General features: G+C 31.8%; 1 protein-coding gene across 6 annotated transcripts in view; it reads left to right on the forward strand.

Annotated features, from left to right (window-relative positions):
- Positions 1 to 21,265, forward strand: part of DYNC1I2 (dynein cytoplasmic 1 intermediate chain 2) — a 52,799-nt gene that overhangs the window by 7,162 nt on the left and 24,372 nt on the right. For 4 of the 6 annotated variants that reach the window (XM_054562664.1, XM_054562663.1, XM_054562667.1 and 1 more), the window contains exons 4-6: positions 6,898 to 6,988; positions 13,366 to 13,425; positions 15,585 to 15,700. In XM_054562664.1, the coding sequence (XP_054418639.1) occupies positions 6,898 to 6,988; positions 13,366 to 13,425; positions 15,585 to 15,700 (267 nt within the window). The remainder of the gene's footprint in view (positions 1 to 6,897; positions 6,989 to 13,365; positions 13,426 to 15,584; positions 15,701 to 21,265) is intronic. The other 2 variants (XM_054562668.1, XM_054562669.1) reach the window with 1 other exon arrangement.

The following is a 21,265-nucleotide window of genomic DNA, read 5'->3' on the forward strand; positions in this document are numbered from 1 at the left end:
ACCGTATTTGCCTTTTCCTTATTGGTAGGTTGTGAAGATCGAAATACATTAATGTTTTCATCTTTATTTAATAAGCTTATGTTGCATATTGCAATTTTAAAAGTAAATGAATCAGAACACGATTATCTTGTTTAAAAAATACCAAGTTGCTTGTTAATTGTATAGTTTTTGAATAATTATTTTTTTCTGAGCCATTGGCTTTTGTTTGTCCCCTGTAGGATTTTTTTCCTTTTCTGTTTTTTTTTATTTTTTTATTTTTTTAGGACATCGGTTTCACTGAATTCACTTGTTCATAGTTCTTAATTTATGGCCCACCTCCAATCATCAATTCTTGAAAGATTGTTCCTTAGTTGTGTGTATATGTCTGTTTATGTGTGTTTTTCCCTTATACCCCATCTCCAGTTTTATTCTTCATCCCAGTCTTGCATTAAGTACTTTTGCATTTGTAACATACATCTTTTTTGATCTGTCCTACATGTGTTTACATATTTCAGTGTTTCCTATATCTAAGTATGTATGTGTTTTATATACATACATGGCATTGTACTGTATGTCTCATTCTACTATAAAGGGGAGATATCCCTCAGTAAATAGGGCTATTTGGTTACTCTAACTATATTTTCTGTTAGAAAAGCAGGAGACATGCTTAACTTTCTTCACTTTAATTACTAATAGTCACCTCAGGGTGGCAGACAAGGAGGGGTGTTGTGCGTGTGTGTGTGTTTTAAAAATAGATTAGCTAATATTTTATTTAGGATTTTTGTGTTTATACTCATAAGTGAAATTTGCCTGTAAGATTCTTATATTGTCCATGTTCAGTGGCCATTCTGGTTATGGCTTAAAATGAATTGGACAGCTTTCCCTTTTACTATTTTGTACAGTAGAACCACTTATAAAATATAGGTATCTCCTGTTCCTTAGAAACTGGATAAACTGAACTGTAAAGCTGCCTGGGATTTTTTACTTTTTCCCCAGGGGGTGGTAGACAACAGGGTTGTTTTTGGTTTTGTTTTTTTACACATTTCCAGTTTTTTATGGTTATAGTCTATTTGAGTTTTCTATTTCTTCTTATATCAGTTTTTTTTTTCCTTTTAAATATTAAACATTTATTGTCTCTCACAGTCACTGCCAGTCAGTAATGTAATGGTTGCTTAGCTGAGTGGTTCTGGCTCAGTGTCTCTCATTGGGCTGAAGTCAAGATGGTAGAGTTATTGCCATCTGAGGTCTTGTCTGGGGCCAGAGGATTTGCTTTCAAGATGGTTGGCAAGTTGGTATTGGTTGTTAGTGGGAGGCTTAGTTCCTCTCCCTGTGGACCACTCCACAGCACTGCGTGAGTATCCTTGCAGCATGTCAGCTGGGTTCTCTCAGAGTGAGCCTCTTAGAGTGAATCTAAGAAAGTAAGAGCAGGCAGAAACAATCCTGTTTGTGACTTACCCTTTGAAGTCCCAAAGCATCGTTGCTGCTGCATTCTGTCCATTGGAAGACAGTCACTAAGTCCAGCCCACATTCACATAGAATTTGTGGACACTCTTTAAAGCTACCAAAATATTTACATAACCTCATAGGTCTCTTCATATTTTGAGAGGAAAATATGCTTTTTTCCTTTAAATGTATTAATATGAACTATATTGGTATATTTTCTAATATAAAAGCATACTTATATTCTGGAATAAACCCAACTTAGTTATGAGATACTATTTTTCTTATATATTGCTAGATTCATTTGTTAGTATTTTATTTAGAAATTCTTCATCTATGCTTATAAGACTTTTTTTTTCCTTTTACTATATTTTGTCTGGTTTTATTGTAATGGTTATACTAGCTTCATTTTATGAGTTGTGTGGTTTTCCACCTTTTGTTCTTTGACCAATACCTAAAAATCTTTCCATTATTTATTTAAAACTGGACCTGAAAAATACGGGATATACACGTAGGCAGTGGCTGTCAAACTTTTTTGACAGCAACTTGCAGTAAAACATACATTTTTTATCATGACCCAAGATGGATACCTGTTTTTTTTTCAATACAGAATAAATTTATTAAATATTTTTATTATAAAATATAAGAACACTGCTCGAATACTCAAGAAGAATTAAAAACCATCAATCTATTATTAATGTGGACTTCTTTTTATTTTATTCTACCAAAAATAATTTGCTTTTTTTAAAAAATGATATAGCTAAGAAAACCTCTTGGCTCCTCTTCACTGGTAGATCCTTAGTTACCTGGTCATTTGGCTGCTTTTTGACAGAGGTCCTTGAGAGGAGGGATAACATATTACCTTATTATCCCTGGTGCCCAGCACAGGCTAGACACTTCATTGTTTGTTCAGTTGCTATAGATCATATGTCTTTATAGCTGATAAGTTCAAATAAAAGCCATTCTGCTTTAAAAGCAGCAACAAAATCTTACTGTTAAAATTTAGGAAAATGCATAGTGGAAATTTCCACTACGGCTTGATTTTTTTTTTTTTTTTAACTAAATTTAAGTGGCAAGTCTTAAGAAAGTTAATTTTAGACACCGTGTGCAAGACATAGTACATCAGCCCTGGCTGGTGTCATTCAGTGGATTGAGCACCGGCCTGCAAACCAAAAGGTCACCGGTTCAATTCCCAGTCAGGGCACATGCCTACAAGGAGGGCCAGGTCCCCATTTGGGGTCTTGCAAGAAGCAGCAGATCCATGTATCTCTCACACACTGATGTTTTGCTCCCTCCTCCCCTGTCTCTCTAAAAATAAGTAAATGCAATCTTAGTGTATCAAATGTGTAGTTCTTACATATTGATGACTGAAAAAATAAAGCGAATCTATTTGTATGTGTAACTACTGTTTTAACCATCTCGTAAAGAGATGAAAACATATTGTCAATTACTGTGTAGCCTGAGTCTTTACCAGTTGGTTAGTTAGTAGATTAATGTGATTTATTATCTGGATTTTCTTTTATTAAGAAACAAAAGCAGTTTGCTAATCAAAATAGTATGGCTTCATTTTTTTCCCTTCTTCTTGCAACTTTTGAATATTTTAAATATGATTTTTAGATAGAATGCTTTCCATGGACCAAGTCATTTTTTCAAGTGATTTTAGTCTAATTTTAATATTTACTTATAGTATTTTAATTCTATAAAATTTTATTTTTACGGATTTCTTTTTAAAAAATTTATCTGATGCTCTAAATTATATTGAAGAGAATAAAGGAAAGGAAACATTTAGGGGATATTAGTAGAGGACAAACTTCATTATCAGAAGAGGCCATAGAAAATGGATAAATTAATAGTTTTCAGAGATTTAAGGTTTAAATCAATAACTTTCATGACAAAAAAGAGTAAGTGAGGTACGAATAAGTTATTTAAATATTAATATTCCAGGCTAGGAGCACTTGTGTCCACAAGGGGGCGAAATTGTAACAGGGGCTGTGTTTGAACACTGAGTCTCTTAGAGACCTTCCAACCTCAGGTTATCGCAGAAGCTCACTCCTTCCATATCACTGTCTTCTGCCAACACTTCCATTCCCTGCATTTACTTCCCTTGACAGTCCACCTTTCTTGGTTCTTCTTTCTGGAAAAGCCCCTTCTTACCAAAGACTTTCTTTTCATAAATAATTGGGCTTTGCCCCATCCTTCGTCTCTGAGACATTTCTGTAATTCTCAGTGGTTGACTTAAATTTAATTCTAATACTAAATCTAGGTGCATTCCCAGGTCCTTTGTGGGTTTAGAGAATACTCTACTTGTTTCTTTACAGGCCAGAAGGCAACAATGTTAATTTTATATCCCTGGAAGGGTGTTTTTCATTTTTTTTTCCCCTAGAGAATTAGAGTCACAGCCTTTCGTTATTAATATTCATATGATTAGTGTATGCCATGGTGTAGATTTGTTTTTCAGTTTACTTCATATATCTCTGTTGTTTGTCAAAGAAGGAAATAAGTATCTTTTCCCTTAACTTCTAAGAAGTTTAAATTCATTTACATACTCACATGTTAATATTAAATCTTTATTTTGTACCATTTAAAAGTTTGTTTTAGGCTATTTCATATACAGAACTGTGTAGTGAGGTGGTCTGATTGAATCACTCTTATTAAGCAAACCATTTCTCAAATATTTGGGAAAAGCTAATTATTAATAGCTTATGTTATTTTCAAAGCTGATTAGACTCTTAACCCATCTTTTAAAAATGAATTCTAAAATTGAGTCTTTTCTGAAAGGCAATGAGTTGTTTAGCTTTTTTTCTTTCTTTCTTTTCATCTTCCTGAATGCATGCTTTCATTTGTTCGTAGGGGTAATTTGTTGGAATCTGGAAATATAGTGGCAGTGCCTTATTGTGCAGTTACTGTATTCTTTGATTTTTCCCAACTAATTGGGTTGAAATATGGTAGCCATCAAATAAGGCTACCATTCCCTTTTTTTCCTATTAACATTCCTCCTTTTTCACTAATAGTAACTTTCTCTTTTTAGATTTGTCCCTCTATAGTATACATTATTTATTACTGCAAGATGAAGTTGCAGTAATTATCTGGTGGGCCAGATAATAGCTTTGAGTCCTTAATAAGTCCTCTTTATCATTTGATGTGTGTGTGTGTGTGTGTGTGTGTGTGTGTGTGTGTGTGTGTATTATTTCTTTTCCAGAATATAGTTCTGGGATGGAGAATTTTATCTAACTACAAATTTGAAGTTATGGTGATTTATTTTGCTTCTGGCTAAGAAACTGATAATTTGGTAGCATCACCCTTGTGACTTATTTTTAATTTCTGAAAACTTTATTTCAAAATTGACTAAGTAAGTGTATTTATTTATGTATATATATTTACTGATTAACATGTTTACATAAAGAATTTGAGGTAACATTTTTTCAATATAGTCATTGAACTTGTTGGGTGGAGTCATTGATACTTGAAGTCACTAGAAAAGGAGAAAACCCATTAAACTAGAAAAGAATTTTATAGTTTATCACAAATAATTGACAGTAATATTACTATTTGCCTTCAATCTTTCTAATATGTTGCTTAGAAAAATTATTTTCCTAAGCATGAAGTATATAATTGAAAGAATACAAATTGTCTTCTTTGAAAACCTTTAATATCAAAACATGTTGCCTCACTCTGATTTAATAAATATGTATTTGTGCTTATAGTGGCAAACCACTGTTAGATATTACTCTATTTCTATCCATTTGGATCTTAGCCTAACCACTGTTAGGTATTGCCCTTTATTCCTCTTCATTTGGATCTTAGCCTAAAGAAAGCCTCACAGTGATAGATGGACAAAAGATGAGGAATTAGAACATAAGAGAAGTTTAGGGGTATTAATGTTCTTATATTTCAGACACAAGTCATTTTTAGCTACTTTGAGTTACACACACGCAGCACCTAGCACAGTGCCATCTACATGTGAATTATATGAAGGCAATTTGCTTTTATCATTGTTTCTGAGAGATTTAATCAGAAAATTAGAAATACTTGGTTATGTTTTACAGTCCTTTGGAAGTTAAGTAATAATCACTGTCTCAGGAAACAAACATACTAGCTGTGATTTCTTTTCTTCTAATTTTACCGTTTCCAATAGAATTTGCCTCTGAGAAGATAGGATGATCAGTTGTGTGTCTATGTTTAAGATGTAATTCGTCATAGCAAACTTGTACTTTTGTTAGATTAGCAAACCCACTGTTTCTGCTGCAGCATGTATAAACATTTAAACATAAATTTAAGGGTTCAGTGAAAGTAACTATTCCAAAAACACAGACTTTTAATTAAATACATATTTCTTTAGTTCCTATATAATTGGGAACTTACCTTCCTTTCAGTAGACTAGTAAAAGAAGGACTTGCAGCTCACATAAAATTTATTAGTCACTTAATATTGTACATTGAAAAATTATTTTAAAAATACTTGGGATTGGGGACAATTATGGTAAATTTTAACCAGAAGATGGCAGTGATGATCCTCCTGTACTCCCTTTGCAATGGTAATCAAAAAGTTTTACAAATGTAATAGCATGAAGTATGCACGCTCAACTGTTGGTATATAATGTTATAAGTGACAGTTTAGGAGAAAGCATTTGCTGTTTGTTTTATATAGTATGAAAAAATGTGTATTTTTCTATAAGAAGGGATTAAGAATATTTTGGGTGTCTGTATCTTTGTCTGTACACTTCAGTTTTTTCTGAATACTGGGGTAAGGAAGTTACCATAAGTCTTGCCTTGTTTAAGTTGCATGAGTCACTTTATGTTATGCATCATGTCTAGAAGGCATGCTGTTTTATGGCCTGTTTGCATTTTTCACCCAAATTGCTGGAAACTAATGGACATTTTAAAGGAGCCATTCCTTTAGCTACAGTCATTTCTCTAAATTGGCCTTTATTTTTTGATAGAGGGAGGGCATAAATTAAATCATTTAAGACATTTTTGAAAGAAAAAAATGTTAGGCAAAAAAATAAATTTAAAAATAAATCTCAGAAAACCAGAGAGTTGATGACTTTAGAGGCATATTTTAGAGTTTTGATTTTGAAGCAATTATAAATATTTTTCATAATCTGGTGACTTTAAAAGTAAGAAGTTAGAAAGGGGAGAAGGAATGCTCTCCTTTGAAAATTAGTGCCCACATTTGGTGTTGGCTGAGATGAAGATGCATCCTTCTATATCCTTCTATAATTTCCTTTTTTTTTTTTTTAATGTAAAGCCCAAATGCATTTTGCCAGAGAAATTGCATGAATTGTCAGCATGCATTGTTAACTTTGTCTTTTTCCTCTTCTTTCTACTGTTCATTTTCATTCATGTATTTTTGTCTTTTGTTTTGCCATTATTTTTTTCTTTTTTGTTAATTATTTCATGTTAAATTACTTTGAAACGTCATAAGCTGAGCAGCCTCTCCGTGTAGTAACAGAGGATACCTGTCTATTTCACTATTTAGTCCCTCCTCCTATGTCACCATCCTCCAAATCTGTGAGCACACCAAGTGAAGCTGGAAGCCAAGACTCTGGAGATGGCGCAGTGGGGTCTAGGTATAGTAATTTTCTTTTAATATTTTAATGATAGAATGCATTTAGTGCCCAGATACTGTCAATGCTTTATAGGGACTTTAAATAGTTGTGTTGAGTTAGTGTTAATATTTCAAAATCTAAATGGCATAGAAATTGTTGTAAATTGGGGGATTTTCTGTTTTTTACAATATTTTAACTATCACACTTAACTATCAGCACTGAATAGTTAACTGATTTTATGCTAATTTATTTTATATTAAAATAGAGGTGTTTATTTAAATGTCTTCTGTTTAAGCAAACTTTATGTTGGTTAATATGTGACTATTTTGGGTATAAATAGTGAAAAAGCTTTGTGTTATACTTAATTCCCCATTCAGTAATTGAAAATCTCAACAATACCATTAAAACAGCCCAGTTCTGTTCTATTAATTCACTAGTTCTAATTAAGATAGAGTATAATAATGCATAAAATATCAAGAATAAGAAATAACTGCTAATGAAACATTAAGTTTTTCACTGCCTTAAGGATGTCATGCTAAGTAAAATAAGAGAAAGACAAATTATCATATAATCTCACTTATATGTAGAATCTTAAAAGTATAACTCACAAAACCAGTTGGGTGGTTACCACAGAGGGGCAAGAGATAGGCAAAATGGGTGAAGGGGGGGCAGTTAAAGGTACAAACTTCCCATTATAAAATAAATAACTCATGAGGATGTAATGTACAGCCTGATGACTATAGCTAACAATACTGTATTTGAAAGTTACCAAGAAAATAGATCTTTAAAAAGTTCTCATCACAAAAAAGAAAAAGAAATTCGTAACTGTATGGTGATGATGTTGACTAGATGTATTGTGGGGATGATTTCATAATATATACAAATACAGAATAATTATGTTACATACCTGAAACTAATGTTATGTATCAATTATATCTTTTTTTAGATTATTATATTTTTGTTGTATTTTTCCATTACCATTTAGTAGCCTTAGTTCCCCCTCCCCTCCTCCCCCTGCAATCACCCCACGGTTGTCCATATCCATGAGTCCTTTTTCCTTTTTGCTCAATTCTTCCATCTCTTACCATCCCCCCATCCACTTAGCTGTCATCTTGCTCTCCATGAGTCTGTCTCTGTTTTGCTTGTTAGTTCAACTTGTTCATTAGATTCCACATAAGAGTGAAATCATATGGTATTTGTCCTCCTCTAACTGGCTTGTTTCACTTAGCATAATGTTCTCCAGGTCCATCCATACTATCTATTGTATTGAAAATACAATACTATCACAAAGGATAAAATTTTTCTTCTTTTTTATGGCCAAATAGTATTCCATTCTGTAAATTTCCCATAGTTGTTTTACCCACTCGTCTACTGATGGACACTTGGGCCGCCTCCCCATCTTGGCTATTGTAAATAACGCTGTAATGAACATAGGAGTTCTTATGTTCTTTCAAATTAGTGTTTTGGGTTCCTTCGGGTATATCCCCAGAAATAGGGTCACTGGGTCAAAATGCAGATCCATTTGTAATTTTCTTAGGTATCTCCATACTGCTTTACAATTATATCTCAACAAAAAAAAAAGAGTGTTTACTGCTAAGTTACTGCTAAATTTGTATCTTCCTTGCGAGACTGTATTTCATGCTTGTTTTAGGATTCTGCACACTTTTTGGGTCTTGCTTTTCAAAAGTTCTGTAAGATTTCAGCTTCTTTCCAAAATCTTATTAGGAAAAGTATTATTTATTACTTCTCTCTCTCTCTCTCTCTCTCTCTCACTCTCTCTCTCTCTCACACACACACACACACACACACACACACACAGAATAATAGCAAGTCTTTAACAACATCATACTTTTTTGACTTTGTATGACAGCTAAAATGAGATTAAACATAGCTAGTCAAAAGCTTTTATTTGGAATCATTTTTTGGGCCAGGAAGTTAAATTTTCTTCTCACAAAAATCTCTTTTAACACATGTTTTAATAAGAAAAAACTGAGGAGTTCTATCTTATGTGTGCCCGAGCCCCTCAGATTGAAGTTATAAAGAAGTAACGAGTATCTAAAAACAGGGCAAGAGAAAAGAAGAGCAAGGGAGCTAGATAATCCTTAAACTTAATGCTTATTATTCCTGAATTATCAGGTTATCATTAACAATTAGAAGGCACAAAAGGTTCAATTTGATTTGAGATGTGCTTTCCACAACTCTTCTGTATATAGAACCAAAATTGTCCATCTAAGCAATATTGTCATTGGAGGTAAATGATATAACTCTATCATTTAAGAAAAATCAAAGTGTTTTTTAAGAAATAATATTTTATAAAATAGTATTATTATCGGCTCTTTAAATGTATCTTTAAGGCTAAATCAATTTTTAATATTTATACCTCCATGTTTTTATACAAATATGTTACTATTCCTGTGCTAATAAGCAAGTGGTATTTTCAAGAGCCGGGGTTTTTCCCTTCTGCAACATTACCATAGTAAAAATATTTCCCAAAATGAAAAATTAATTACTACATTTCTTTTATTTATTTTTTATTATATTTTTTCCATTACCATATTCCCCTTATACTTCCCTCCCTCCACTTAAATTTATCTGATATTATACATTACTTTTAAGTATATAAAATACTGTGTTCTTTTCAAACTCAGTTTTCTTGATTTAGAATAAGAGTAGAAAGATTATTTTAATGCAACAGCAGCAAGTTTGCTTTCAAAAATACTATTTAGCATCTACTTGGTTGTTAAAATTAATATAAATTAAAACATGTCCCTCTGAGTTTCATTGGGAAACCTAGAGATTAGTAGAGACCTATTGGAATATTGTAAATTGGTACAGGGAAAAAATACTATTAAGAAAAGTATTTATTTTTATACATTAAGTGGGGTAAAAGTACGTTTATAGTTGTATCTTAAGGGTTTATTCTTGTATTATTATTTATTAATTACTGTATTACTTTCCATATGAACAACTGTAAATCTACTTTTGCCCCACCCTGTAGAATGCATATTCATTGAATTGCCAATTTAATGTTAAATACTATATAGATTGCCACAGAAAATAAAATGTTCATGGCCCTTGCCTTCACGGAACTTACATTCTAGTGATTAACATTATTGATTTATGGGAGAAGATATTTACAAATGAAACATCTAATAAGGATTTAATATCCAAAGTATATAAAGAACTTAAACTCAACATCAAAAAACAAACAATTCACTTAAAAACTAGACAGAGGACTTGAACAGACATTTCTCCAAAGAAGGCACACAGATGGCCAACTGGCACATAAAAATATGTTCAACATCAGTAGTCATCGTGGAAATGCAAATCAAAACCACAATGAGATGTCATGTCATAAAAAGACAATAAATAGTAAGTATTGGTGAGGATGTGTAGGAAAGAGAGCTCTTTTTGCACTGCTGGTGGGATTGCAAGTTGGTGCGGCCTCTGTGGATATAGCACGTAGATTCCTCAAAAAAACAAAAATAGGACTGCCCTGTGATCCAGCAACTTCACTCCTAGATATCAGTCTAAGAAAGTGAAAACATTAATTTGAATATGTACCCATATTATCATTGCAGCATAATTCACAATAGCCAAGATATGGAAGCAGTCTTACGTATTCATCTATACATAAATGGAAAAAGAATACGTGTTATACATGCATTAAAAAAGAATGAGATCTTACCATTTGTGCCAGCATGGGTGGACTTAGAGGGTATTATGCTAAGTGAAATAAGTTAGACAGAGAAGGACAAATATGATTTCACTTACATGCGGAATCTGAAAAACAAAGCAAACAAACAAAACAAAAACAGACTCATAGATACAGAGAACAAACTGGTGGTCACCATAGGGAAGGGGAATGGGAGTGGGCAAAGAGAGTGAAGGGGAATAGGAGGTACAAACTTCCAGTTATAAAATAAGTCATGGGGATGTAATGCACAGCTAGGGAATATAGTTAGTATCATAATAACTTTGTACAATGACAGATGGTTACTAGATTTATCATGGTGATCGTTTTGCAAGGTATATAATGTTGGAAGAGTATGTTGTACACCTGAATATATTAAAGCAACTATGCTTTAATTTTTTTTAAATTGACGATGTCATTCACTGAATTGAAAGTCCTAATGATGGTATGCTAACTTGTTTTTAGTTTAAAGTGTAGATTTTTAATAATAAATTGTAAAACAAGAAAATAGGTATTAAATATCTTTGGGGGAATTTGTTCTTTTATAAGTTTAAAAGGAGAGGGAAAAATTCCTCCTTTTGAATGCGGTGACATATCTTTTTAATCTTATGCATTGTATCCTTTGAGCTCATTTTAAACATTAATTTTCAAGAGGGCCGAGTAAGTTTATTTTACACACACACACACACACACACACACACACGTAGAAAACTGTGACTTCCACTAAATCATCTCCAGACACCATAGTAGAAAGATAATTAATATTGTTGGTGCTATTGGTAATAAAATAATAGCATTTCTAAATATGTATATGGCTTTGAAAAGGGATGCTAGGGTCTGAAAATAAAAGTAGAACAAATTTGAATTGAGCAGAAAAAAAGAAGTAAATAAAGAGAAAAAGAAGTAATATCACAGAAAATACATGAAGATGTGTGAGATGGCCAGAACAGTCTAAGATTAGTACCCTTGGGAAGAAGGAAAAGATATTAGACATTATCAAATATGGTATCAAACCATGTTGAAATCACTGTTTCTAAGTGCTAAAAATCAAATATGGTATCAAACCATGTTGAAATCACTGTTTCTAAGTGCTAAAAATTTCTAAAAGGCCTGGTAGTAATTTATGAATAAATATAAGAGGCCATGAAAAATGCTATTTCTCTAACTTCACATTTCATTAGGTTTCTAATTCACTTTCTCAGTCACTTCTATTATCTCTAAAATTTAGGTGGTGGCAGTTATTCTATTGGGAAATTCATGTCTCTTGTTCCTTTTTTTCCATTCTTGATCAGTTTATTTCTCAGGCTTTTGGATTATGGGAATTTTACTTTATATGTCTGCAGTTGCCTCTAATAAATATAATTCCTTATATTGTTCAGTGTGTTTTCAGTACTGGCTATATTTTGCAGCAAAGTTTTACTTGATGTTAGACTAAAATGACATCTTAAACAAGGACTGCTATGTCACTGATAACAGCTAGAGCTCTCATATAATATAAAGGCTGTGGACAGAACATTCCTTAGACAGCATTTCATAGAACACTTCTGGTTTAACAAAGCCTATGTTTGTTGCTGTTCATTGCTTTGTACAGAGTAAATCTCTGTTGCCTTGTCTTTCTTTGCATACACACAATACTGTTTAAATCCCAAAATCTTTCTTTATATTTCTAAAATGAAGAATTCCTCTAGTTAAATCAACTGATTGTTTTTATTGATAAATTGTATAGGCAAGTAAAGTTATAGAATCATTTGTGGTATTTAAATATTATAATAGTTTTAGTTGTATATTATCACTTATATGAGAAACATACTTTGGACAAAAATGGTAGCACTGAATGTATCATGCTTAACTTTTTAATAGGGATTATAAACACTACAGTACTGTACATATATTTTATAAGAATGCCATTATGACAAAGTACCTTTTCTTCTAGTAATGACTAGATTTCACTTAGGTGGAAAACATCCTGGTAGGTAAGCCTAAAGTACCACTAAATATTTATTTAGGATCAATATACTCCAAAAACTTAGTTTAGGTAAATCCTTTGAACATAAAATATTTTTTTCTGGGAAAAATCTATTTTTTCCTGGAGACAGAAATCTTTCGTTACTTTCTAAAGCAGATGACATATAAGCCCAAGGCAGTGCTTAACCCATAAATTACATAAGGGTCACATTTTGGAAACTTTAGCTATTTTATATCCCAGTGGAATAGTCTTTGGCTTTCTTACCGAAAGGCTTATGTGTTGACTCATTTCCTTTACCAATATGACAATTTCCTGCACACATTTAATGCTTTGGGCAAGATTATAATATGTTAACTAAGATGTTTTTACTAATGTTTTTTTATTAGGAAACTTAAATTTTAAACTATTTTTATAGTCTAGCTTGTTATCATCCAAAAATAATCTATTATTTGTGGTGTTGAATGCTTGGCTATGCTTTTCATTATTGTGCCATACTAGTTTCCCATAATCTGAAAATACTATCTTTTAACTATTCTAGGTTGTATGTTTGCATCTTTAACTGTGCTATGCTTATTGCATGCACTAGAGCATTGAGTGATACCTGGTGTTTTTTTCATACTAACCAGAACATGTGTTTTTTAATTGTGAACAGTACTTTAGCTATTCCTAGAATGTATTTGCTTGACTAACTTATGGCCTTTTCTGCTAATGCTTCATGGTTGTCCTACAACCATATAGGACGCTGCATTGGGATACAGATCCATCAGTTCTTCAGCTTCACTCAGATTCCGATTTGGGGTATTGAATAGATTTATTACCTTCCCTTTTTTATAATTAATTTGATTCTTTGTGAAACTGTCCTAATTTTATTTTGCTTAAATTTGTAATATGCAGTATATATTAGGAAAAGAGTTACATTTTACTGTGACACCTCATTTATCCTCCATCATTTAGTGAAAGAAATATTCTATGTATCTGATCTTCTAGGTGCCTTAAATCTGCCCCTTTAAGTGTCCAGATTCCTTTTTTATTTCTCTATTTTTGATGTAAGTTTTTAAAAGGTGCATTACAAACTTCCCAGACTTTCAATGCATATTCTACATGTAATCGAACATTTTCTGGGTTACTCATTATGAATATTAATTTATTTTCCTATATTAAACTTCACTGATGATTTCTAACATTTTGAGAGGAATAGAGCTGTTGGTCTTGATACTGTGGCCCCAGATTGCTATTGATTTATTCATTTATTATTTAATTTATTCAACTCAATTTTATTTATTCTAGTCCCCAGTGCAAAATATAAATGTTTGCTGCTGCAACTGTGCCTGACTGAGATAGCTATTTTCTCTTGCTAATTTGCAGCTTGTAAAACATATAACCAATAACTTTGGAATTATGTCTAAAGTAAGAATAGATAAGCCTTGAGTTGCAGGTAAGAAAAGTATGGGAGCTTCTTGTTCATTAGCTGGAAGGCCTCTCTATTGGCTGCTTGGAGGCTCCCCCCGCCCACCCCCAACTGTGTCCTTATTCTCAGTAAAAGTGTCTTTTGGATAAGTGAGGTATTACCTCCCTATTTCAACTTTAAATGTTAGAATATTTTGTTCTAATATTGTGATTTTTATCTATTAGATCCTATATATACTCAAGTTAGTAACTTGTCCTAATGTTGTTAGCTTCATCATATTTCCCAGATATGTGAGTGCCTCCCTTTTCATATGGTTCACATCTTAAAAATCAGAATATTATTGCTTATCTCAAATTTTATTCTTAGAACCCTAGATTATTAAAATGTACTATATTTTCTCATTTAATTCTTTGATTATGCTTTTTTCTTTCTTTTAAGCTAAGATATTCCTAAAGTAGAAAACACATTAATAATTTCTTAAGCCCCACATTTAGGACCTTAGAGAAAATTAATTTGTTAAATGTACTAATTTTATTATGCTTTTTTGTACAGGATTTTGAAAAGGATGTTTATATCAGAAAAATGTTATATATTACTGATGATATATATGTATATTTCAGATATCCTATTTATATTTTAGAAGTTTCAGCAATGTCTTTATTCAATATCCTTTTAAGAGAGCTTCATAGTTGAGAACTTCTTGGGGAGTTTGGATGCATACTTTTATTTGGTTTAGAATTTAAACATCTAATATAATAACCAAGAAAAGACCACCCAGATACCTAGTAAAAGATATTTTTCATTTGGTCTTTTTTCCTCAGCCCCACTTTTTGCTGTCTGTCAAAAAAGAATGTTTTTCCTGTATTTAAAATAGAAGTGACTTTAGTAGTTTTTTGATATTGAAAAGATCTGTTGCTTTAGTTTAGATATAAAGTGTCTGCACTATAGTTTGTCCCTATGTGAATCGAGGACAGCATGTACCATGCAGATATTAGCAATATAAGTTTTTAAATATTTTATTTTAAAATCTAAGCTGACTGTATGGCTCTCAATTCTACTAATTATAAGTAGGGGAAAAAAAGGTTTTCAACAGAAACTTAATTTTCAGTCTTAAAAGTGAAGGGAACTGAATGTGGTCTGAGGTGCATATTATCTGACTCTTCAAAACAGTCCAGAAACACATCCCTGACAAAAAAGAAAGTTCTCATAATTAACCATATTCAGCACACCACTCTGAAATTCCTATTTTCTTACTCTACTACTACCCAGACATTTGCTGTAAGAAAGTAATTAATTTGCCTTTTTGAAGTGAAAAATAAATACCTTGAGTAATTCAGAAGTATCTTTTGTTTTTACTACATTCCAATTTTTTTGTTAAGATAAAGCTAATTCATTGTTCTTCTAAAATGTCTTGAGTAAAATAGGGATTTAAATTACAATGTTGGATACACAGTGTTTAATCCTTTTCCAAAATAACATGGTTTGATATGAAATGATAGTCAAATGTATCATATGTTGTGTTTTAAACTTCTGTGTTCACTTTACTTAGACGAGGACCTATTAAACTTGGAATGGCTAAAATTACACAAGTTGATTTTCCTCCTCGAGAAATCGTGACATACACAAAGGAAACTCAAACTCCAGTTATGGCTCAACCCAAAGAAGGTAAATCTCTGCCCTTAATATAATTGTCATTAATCTCCCCCCCCCCCTGCCATTTTTTAATAAGTGGATTCTCTCTTTTTTTCTTATGCTTTTTTGTCTTTATTTTTTGGCATATTTTCTTAGGGTGAAACATTATAAAACTAATGCTCGCAGGGGTGTCCAACCATTTGGTGTCTCTGGGCTACACTGCAATAAGAAGAGTTGCCTTGGGCCACACATTAAATACACAAACACTGAGGAAAAGTGATGAGCAAAAAAAAAAAAAAACAAACAGGTTTCAAGTAAATTTGTAGTTTTGCATTGGGTCACATTCATAGCTGCGGGTTGGACACCCCTGCTGGGTTTCTGTACTTATGTATTTGTCTTTCAGAGTTTTAAAACTTTTTCTTTTACAAGTTAATAAAGTATAAGTTGTATGTGTGGTTTAGTTTTGTTGTCATAAATTTAAGTCAGTCTTTATTTTGTCATTAATATGTACAGGTTTAGAAGCAGATTTGCTGAGGAATGTTCCATTTCTCTGTCATTGAGCATAATTCTTCCCTACAAGAGCATATATCCCTCAGTTAATGAAATCGTAAATATTTTCTGCAGAGCATATTATATTCTGATATGTTGTAATGCTGTAATTATTATCCATATTAATGAACAAATTTAGATCTAATTCTTAAACTTCCGCTTTTATGATCAAAGGGCTCTACTATGTTGATTATATACCAGCCTTTAATCTGTGTGTAATAGAGGGAAATACACACATACATTATATTGAATGTGGAGTACTCTAATTCTTAAACCAGAAGGAGTTACCATTTTTACATTGAGGACTGATTTTTTAAATCTCATCAGATAGCTAATGATTCAAGCATAAATTTAATAAATATGATAGTTCTTGTTTTTCCCAGTGAGACTAAACTTAATGTCATACATATAAGAGGTTTATATAAGATCCCTAATACAGATGTATAGTTCCTTATCTAAAACCATGGAGCCATATATGTGTTTGAAATCAGAATTTTTCAGATTTCAGAGAAGTGGTAAAGTGTATATACCATATATTGAATATAAACACTGCAGCAACATCTCGGGCATTACTATTTGGGTGGCAAAAGATATAAATATTCAAACAAAGATAAATAATATAAACAGTTTTACCTCTGGTTATGTCAGAGTTTACCACCAAATGTGTTATGGATTTTAGAGCTGTTGATATTTTGAAATTGTGGGCCCCTAATAAATTATTCTTTTAGCAGTCTGCGCATAAAGAACATTTTTTTTCTCCTTAGCCAGAAATATTTATTCCTATTTAATCATAGAATATCAAACATAAAAACTATCAAATGTTTTTGTATAACTACAAGGTTTTTTACTTAACAGTAGATCATCACATGCACTTTTAACCATTCTCCTTTATCTACCCAATGAGAGAAATGAAATTTAATATCTTAAATTTTTCCTTTCACTTTCAATCTTGTACCCAAAGGAGTTGCCATTATCATACATGCATACTTTGAAAAATTTGAGGATATCAGGGTAACATTTTTATCTAAGTATTTTTCTTACTTGACCATGTAAGTGTTCATTTCTATGGACGCATTTTTTTATTCCCGCTGCTCCTTTGGTTGGTAAGATAGCTTTCACAGGTGTAAAATCCTCATCTTAGAAAAAAAGGAATTATGGTAAACTTGTTTGAGATATAAGCAACTTAAAAAAAAAAAAGATAGTGTTAAACTATCAGTATGGAGAATATTAATACTACAGGATTCCATAATTTCCAGAAAGTATTATTTTATTAGCTAGTATATTAATTCAAGTATTATGCCTGTCTTTTGGAGCTACCTTATTAGATATGTTAACTCAGAATGTGTGCCAAAATTGCCAAAATGAGGCACAATGACTCATTTTAAAGTAAATTAGGCTTTTTTTCTCCATCTAATAATTTGGAGATTTATTTTTAGTTATACCATTATACTTACGAAATACATTTTGGATTATTTGAAATGTAAAGTGTTCTGAAGCTATTTTGGGTAATGCCTATTGTACTATATAATTATATTCAGTATAAGTGAAGACTTTCATTTTTAAAAATTTTTTTTTACAATTATAATACTAATATATAATAGAAAATACAGAAAGGATATAAAGAGGAGATGTCTGTGGAACCACTGTGTAATAGCCATTGTTCATATTTTTTTCAGTCAGTTTTCTATGATATATATATCTCTATAAATACACATGGTTTTATATCTTTCTTGAAATTTTCATTTTTAATTGCTTATTTTTGAGATGCATATACATTTTAAAATATAAACATGTAACTCATTGCCTGTGAACTAATTTGATGTATAGCCACATGTTTAAGATTGGCATCTTTCAAAAATTTTCCATTTTTATTTTGCAAGTAATTGAAAAATTAGAACAATCATGATTTGTTAGATAAGCTGATGTCCCAAAAGTACATGATAAACTGTATTCTTTTCAATTTGAAATTATTTGGGGCAAGGCTTTAGCATCATCATACTTCACCTTCTTTGCCAGATTTTCCATGAAAAAGAGACTTTCTTTTTCAGTGCTGTGTCTGGTCTGAATAGTTCCTGGTCTACAGTGAGTTCTCGATAAATATTTGGTGAAGGAATTAATTACTTTTACCTCCTCAGGAGAATGAATTTGCTTACTTGAGATGTTTATTTTCATGTGTTTATTCTGGAAGTAACTACTGGGGAAAATAGGTTATTTCCAAGTGTTAATGCTACAATCTAGTTATTGATAAAATTGGGTGAAAAAGTATGATTAGTCATAGTTCTTGGCTTTAATGACTATCTTGTATTGTAATCTTATTTGTTCTCAGATCCATAAATGAAACCATTACAGATTTTCCTCTAGAGCCTTCTTGAATTTTATGATGACATGTTACGGAGATGGAAGCATGTGCTGTTATTTTTGTGTTCTATGTATCCCCTCTGAATGCTCTGAACAAAATCGAACCTGTTAGCATCTTTCAAATATATTATTTTTAGCTATTCATTTGTAACAGTTCATCAAACTTCATGTTTAAATTGATTACTGAAAGTTTCAACAGCAAAGAGTGTCTACTACATATCAAGTATAGTGTGAGGCACTTTACATTACCTCTAATTCTCTTACCAAAATGCTTAGAGTTAAGTATGGGTACTATTTGTACATGAAGAAGCTGAAGCTGAGGGATAATTTATCAAGGGTCACATAGCTAGTAGCTAAGATTCTAAATCAAGTCTGACTAATTCCAAGATGCACTTTCTCTCTCATGCTGCCACTGTAGCGGCACTTTGATGCTTTTATGATAGGTAACCTATGGTAAGAAATTCAATTAATATTATAATCCAGTAGAAACATAGATACAGATGATTAACTGAAATAAAAATTTTATGAAATAGCACCTTCCCTTTTCTTACTGTATTTCATTTTTTTAAAATGTTGACCATTATGTACTGAATTTATTGGTTTAGATCTGTAATTTGAAAAATACTTCATTATAGTTAACTTATTTATTGGCATACACATCAGGATAATGTTGTGTTATAGTGATTATCTAAGAATAATGAATAAATAGCTTTGCTCTTCCATAGTGTTGAATAGGATTTTTCTTATCGTCACTGATAGAAGGTGAAAGTGGCAAGATGGGTGAACTAAGCCCAGTTTTTAATCAGCACCATTGATGCAGACGTACTTTTAAAATTTTTCTGTGAGGACTAGGCTTAGATGTTAATTTTACAAAAGTCCATATTTATTCATTTGCAACCAAATAAGTATTCATTGATTCTGCAAGTTTATTGAGTGTATGATACATATGAAGGCACTAGATTATCCTCTCTTTGGTGTTTTTAGTTTCAGGTTGAGGTGTATAATTGAAGGAAAGTGAGAAATATATCCTGATACGATGGGGCTATCCTTAGCCTTTGGAACTATTTATAAAAATGACATAATTTTCTTTCTATATCATTACAATTATTTTCATGTCTAGGGCTCTTACATTAAGTTTCTTTTCCCAATTGGTGGAAGTTTTTAAAAAGAGAGGAAAGAAAAAACCCTGAAATTAAGGTTTTATAATGAAAACACTTTATGCTTAACTGTACTGGCACTTATCCACTGCTTTAATACAGTGGTTCTCAAACTTAGCTTGGCTGGTTCCCATTGAAGAATTATGTAACAAATTCCAAAACTCACCATGAGACAAAATTGCAGAAATCACAATTTGAGTGTAACAGACAGTAAATTAAACTTGGGTAGGCAGTGTAATCAGTGCAGAAGTAATATGAGTTACCGAATTGAAGATAAAAATTGGTCTTAGATTTAACTCTTCTTTCTCTCATTTTCTTAAATGGCATAAATGTATTCTTTTAAAAGGCAGTAGTTTTTATTCTGTCTTGTTTTTCTTTTTCTCCATTCTATCTATCTTCTTGCTTTCAAGTTTACCCTTTAAGATGGTGGTACTGTTTCCGAACTGAGGTTCTTTGCTGTCTTAAAAGTACCTACTGTGAATGAAATTGACTAGGAGCATGTGAACTCAGTCAATTTCGTTCTCTGCAGGTAAAAAGCTTCTCATGGCAGGAGCATGGTGCCTACAGTTACACTCCTGGAAAAGTTACTTTTTCCCCTTTTAAAAGTTTTTAACTGTCTTGAAAAATGGTATTTTTCTTATCCATCTCTCAGTATGGATTTTTTTTGTTGCTATTTTTAGAAACATTTTTTTTTTAAGAGGAAGAAATCCTAAAGGTTATCTACGAATCATCTTGTTTACACCTGAGGAAACTGAGGTCTGGGGAAGTTGATTAATGAGCCTTTGGTCACAATGTGGAGAGAATATGAGGGCTACAACCACAGCCTGCCTTTTAATTTCTAGAGAAGTGTTATTATTTTTTATACCAGTCTATTATCTGAGTGGATTTTGCCATTATTTTTGGTATTGGTTTAGTAGCCAGGTGTTCTTATTCAGGTACATGTTAATTAGCATTTATAATGTGTAGGAAAGTATTTTATATAAATACCTTTTAATTTTTTATTGCATGATATTAACATCTGGAATCAATACTTCCCAAGTAGACTAAATTTGTGGGCCTCTGGTTAATACTAACCTTGTCTAAAATGGAGTTTTAAAAAATTCTGGAATATGATAACACAAAAATATTAGTTTTAACCCTCAGAGAATCTATGAGTATATAAATATAATCAAAAATTGAAGCATTTGTTCTTAATCTTGACTGAAAGACTTTAATCAGCATACCTGAAATTATGGCCTCAGAAAAATGTAATATTTATGAGAATACAGATCACAGGATCTATGTAAATTATACCAGTACTGCCTAAATAAAATCTGAATTTTATATGAAAAGACCATGTAGAGACAAATTCTGTGTTAAAATAATATAAAGTATTATTCCTTTCTTATTTGTTCCCCAAATTAGCGTTAGATCTGTATTCAAAATATCTGCTAATTAAAAAGTCTGCTATATTATTTTTCTTTGTTGAAGATCTAAAGTATTAAAGAAATTCAGGTGACACTTGCATCTTACTCTAGATGTTTTAAATAAAAGG

Source organism: Pteronotus mesoamericanus, unplaced genomic scaffold (assembly GCF_021234165.1).
Source record: "Pteronotus mesoamericanus isolate MK-2021 breed Mesoamerican mustached bat unplaced genomic scaffold, CSHL_Meso_final scaffold_651, whole genome shotgun sequence".
Classification (NCBI taxonomy): Eukaryota; Metazoa; Chordata; class Mammalia; order Chiroptera; family Mormoopidae; genus Pteronotus; species Pteronotus mesoamericanus.